Here is a 1569-nt window from a genome sequence, read left to right as displayed (position 1 = left end):
AATTAAATTATCATTGTACATATATATATATATATATATACTTTATTCACTAATATCATTTAGAATATTTTTATCTATATTCTTGACTTTTAAAGGCTGGATAAGAAAATTAAAAATTATAATCATTCATGCACAATTACAAATACATTGTGTGCATAAATTGCATTAATTGAACCGATAAAGAAAACTGATGAGACTATGTAAGAACCATTTTAGATTTTCCCATATATTAAAAATATTGATTGTTCATTATATCTGATAAACATTAATAAATCCAATTTGTTTTATAGCTTTAAAACAAATCATTTGAAATTAGAATTACTTCAGATACACATCCTTCTGAAGTCACCAATATCTCTATATATATATATAATATATAATATTTAACCACACCTCAAATATTTCTTTCATACTTAACTTTTTTCAAGCATAAAGCTACACAAAGGGATTGAGCCCTAAATTTTAGGACTAAGCCCTCAAGCTTACCACTCAGTCACACGAAGTGTATGTAATTTACAATTTCCAAAACACATGTTTCTAGTATTTCCACCAACTCTGAAGCAAGCTATAACATACATCACTCAAATATCATTAATGTAACATGTAATGTTTTTCACCCTAACTCTACAGAAGTAGTTTTTTTTTTATTTGGAAAATGTTCAAGTTTGTTCTACACTTTCACACTCCAATCATCAACTATCACACTACAGCAGAGGCGTATCTACGGAAAATGGCGCCTATGGCAAGCACTGAAATTGCGCCACTGTCCAAACATCTGACACTCATCTTTTAAATAACTTTACCATAATATTTGCTCAAAAATACAAGTCCAGCTCGTTAATATTTTAATTAACAAATTATGGCACTACATGAAAACTACAACTGCACAAGAATGCTTTCACTGATGCAAATTGATCTATGATGTGCTCAAAGTCAGTTTTTTCAGTTTCTTCTCTTTCTACACTAAGCAGAGCAAGATCACAGAGTCTGCCTTGACCAATGGAGGCTCTCAAATACAAAAGTATTAGTTTTAATTTGCTGAATTATCTCTCACAGCTGGCAATGGTTAGCATTATCTGAATAGCAATGAGAAGATTAGGGAAGATACTCTCATCTCAATACTGAACAATAAATTCGAGAAGCTCTTCAGGTCTTGATATTTTCATGTTGACCTGACTTGATAGCAACATTTTGCAATCCAAAATTTCATCATATAGCTGCGGTCCATCAACATCAGAGATATACAATTCACCCAAATTTTCACACTTCTTTAGGTCATTACTGTCGGTGCTGTAACACAGTCCCTCGACACTGAGAAGGAACCCAAACTTGGCGTCAGTGTCGTGCAAACCTTTCATCCATCTCCTAGTGCTTCTCACCCATGATGATCAAACAGATCATAGATCTGAAGAACATTTTTTTTTTTCACTATTCAAGGATGGCTTGTCTGACTTCAATAGAAACTGCTCAGTGGCGCCCTGGGTGTGTGTGTGTGTGTGTGTGTGTGTGTGTGTGTGTGTGTGTGTGTGTGTGTGTGTGTGTGTGTGTGTGTATATATATATATATATA

At 33.2% G+C, this 1569-nt stretch overlaps 1 protein-coding gene across 3 annotated transcripts in view; it reads right to left on the bottom strand.

The window, feature by feature from the left end:
- LOC106468289 overlaps nt 1–1569 on the bottom strand; it is a 121911-nt gene that overhangs the window by 71575 nt on the left and 48767 nt on the right. For all 3 annotated transcript variants that reach the window (XM_013928712.2, XM_022397245.1, XM_022397239.1), the window contains one exon: nt 51–96. In XM_013928712.2, coding sequence (XP_013784166.1) covers nt 51–96 — 46 coding nt within the window. The remainder of the gene's footprint in view (nt 1–50; nt 97–1569) is intronic.

This window comes from Limulus polyphemus, unplaced genomic scaffold, assembly GCF_000517525.1.
Source record: "Limulus polyphemus unplaced genomic scaffold, Limulus_polyphemus-2.1.2 Scaffold87, whole genome shotgun sequence".
NCBI lineage: Eukaryota > Metazoa > Arthropoda > Merostomata > Xiphosura > Limulidae > Limulus > Limulus polyphemus.
The sequence above is the reverse complement of the archived record's forward strand: the minus strand, read 5'-3'. Positions and strand labels throughout refer to the sequence as shown.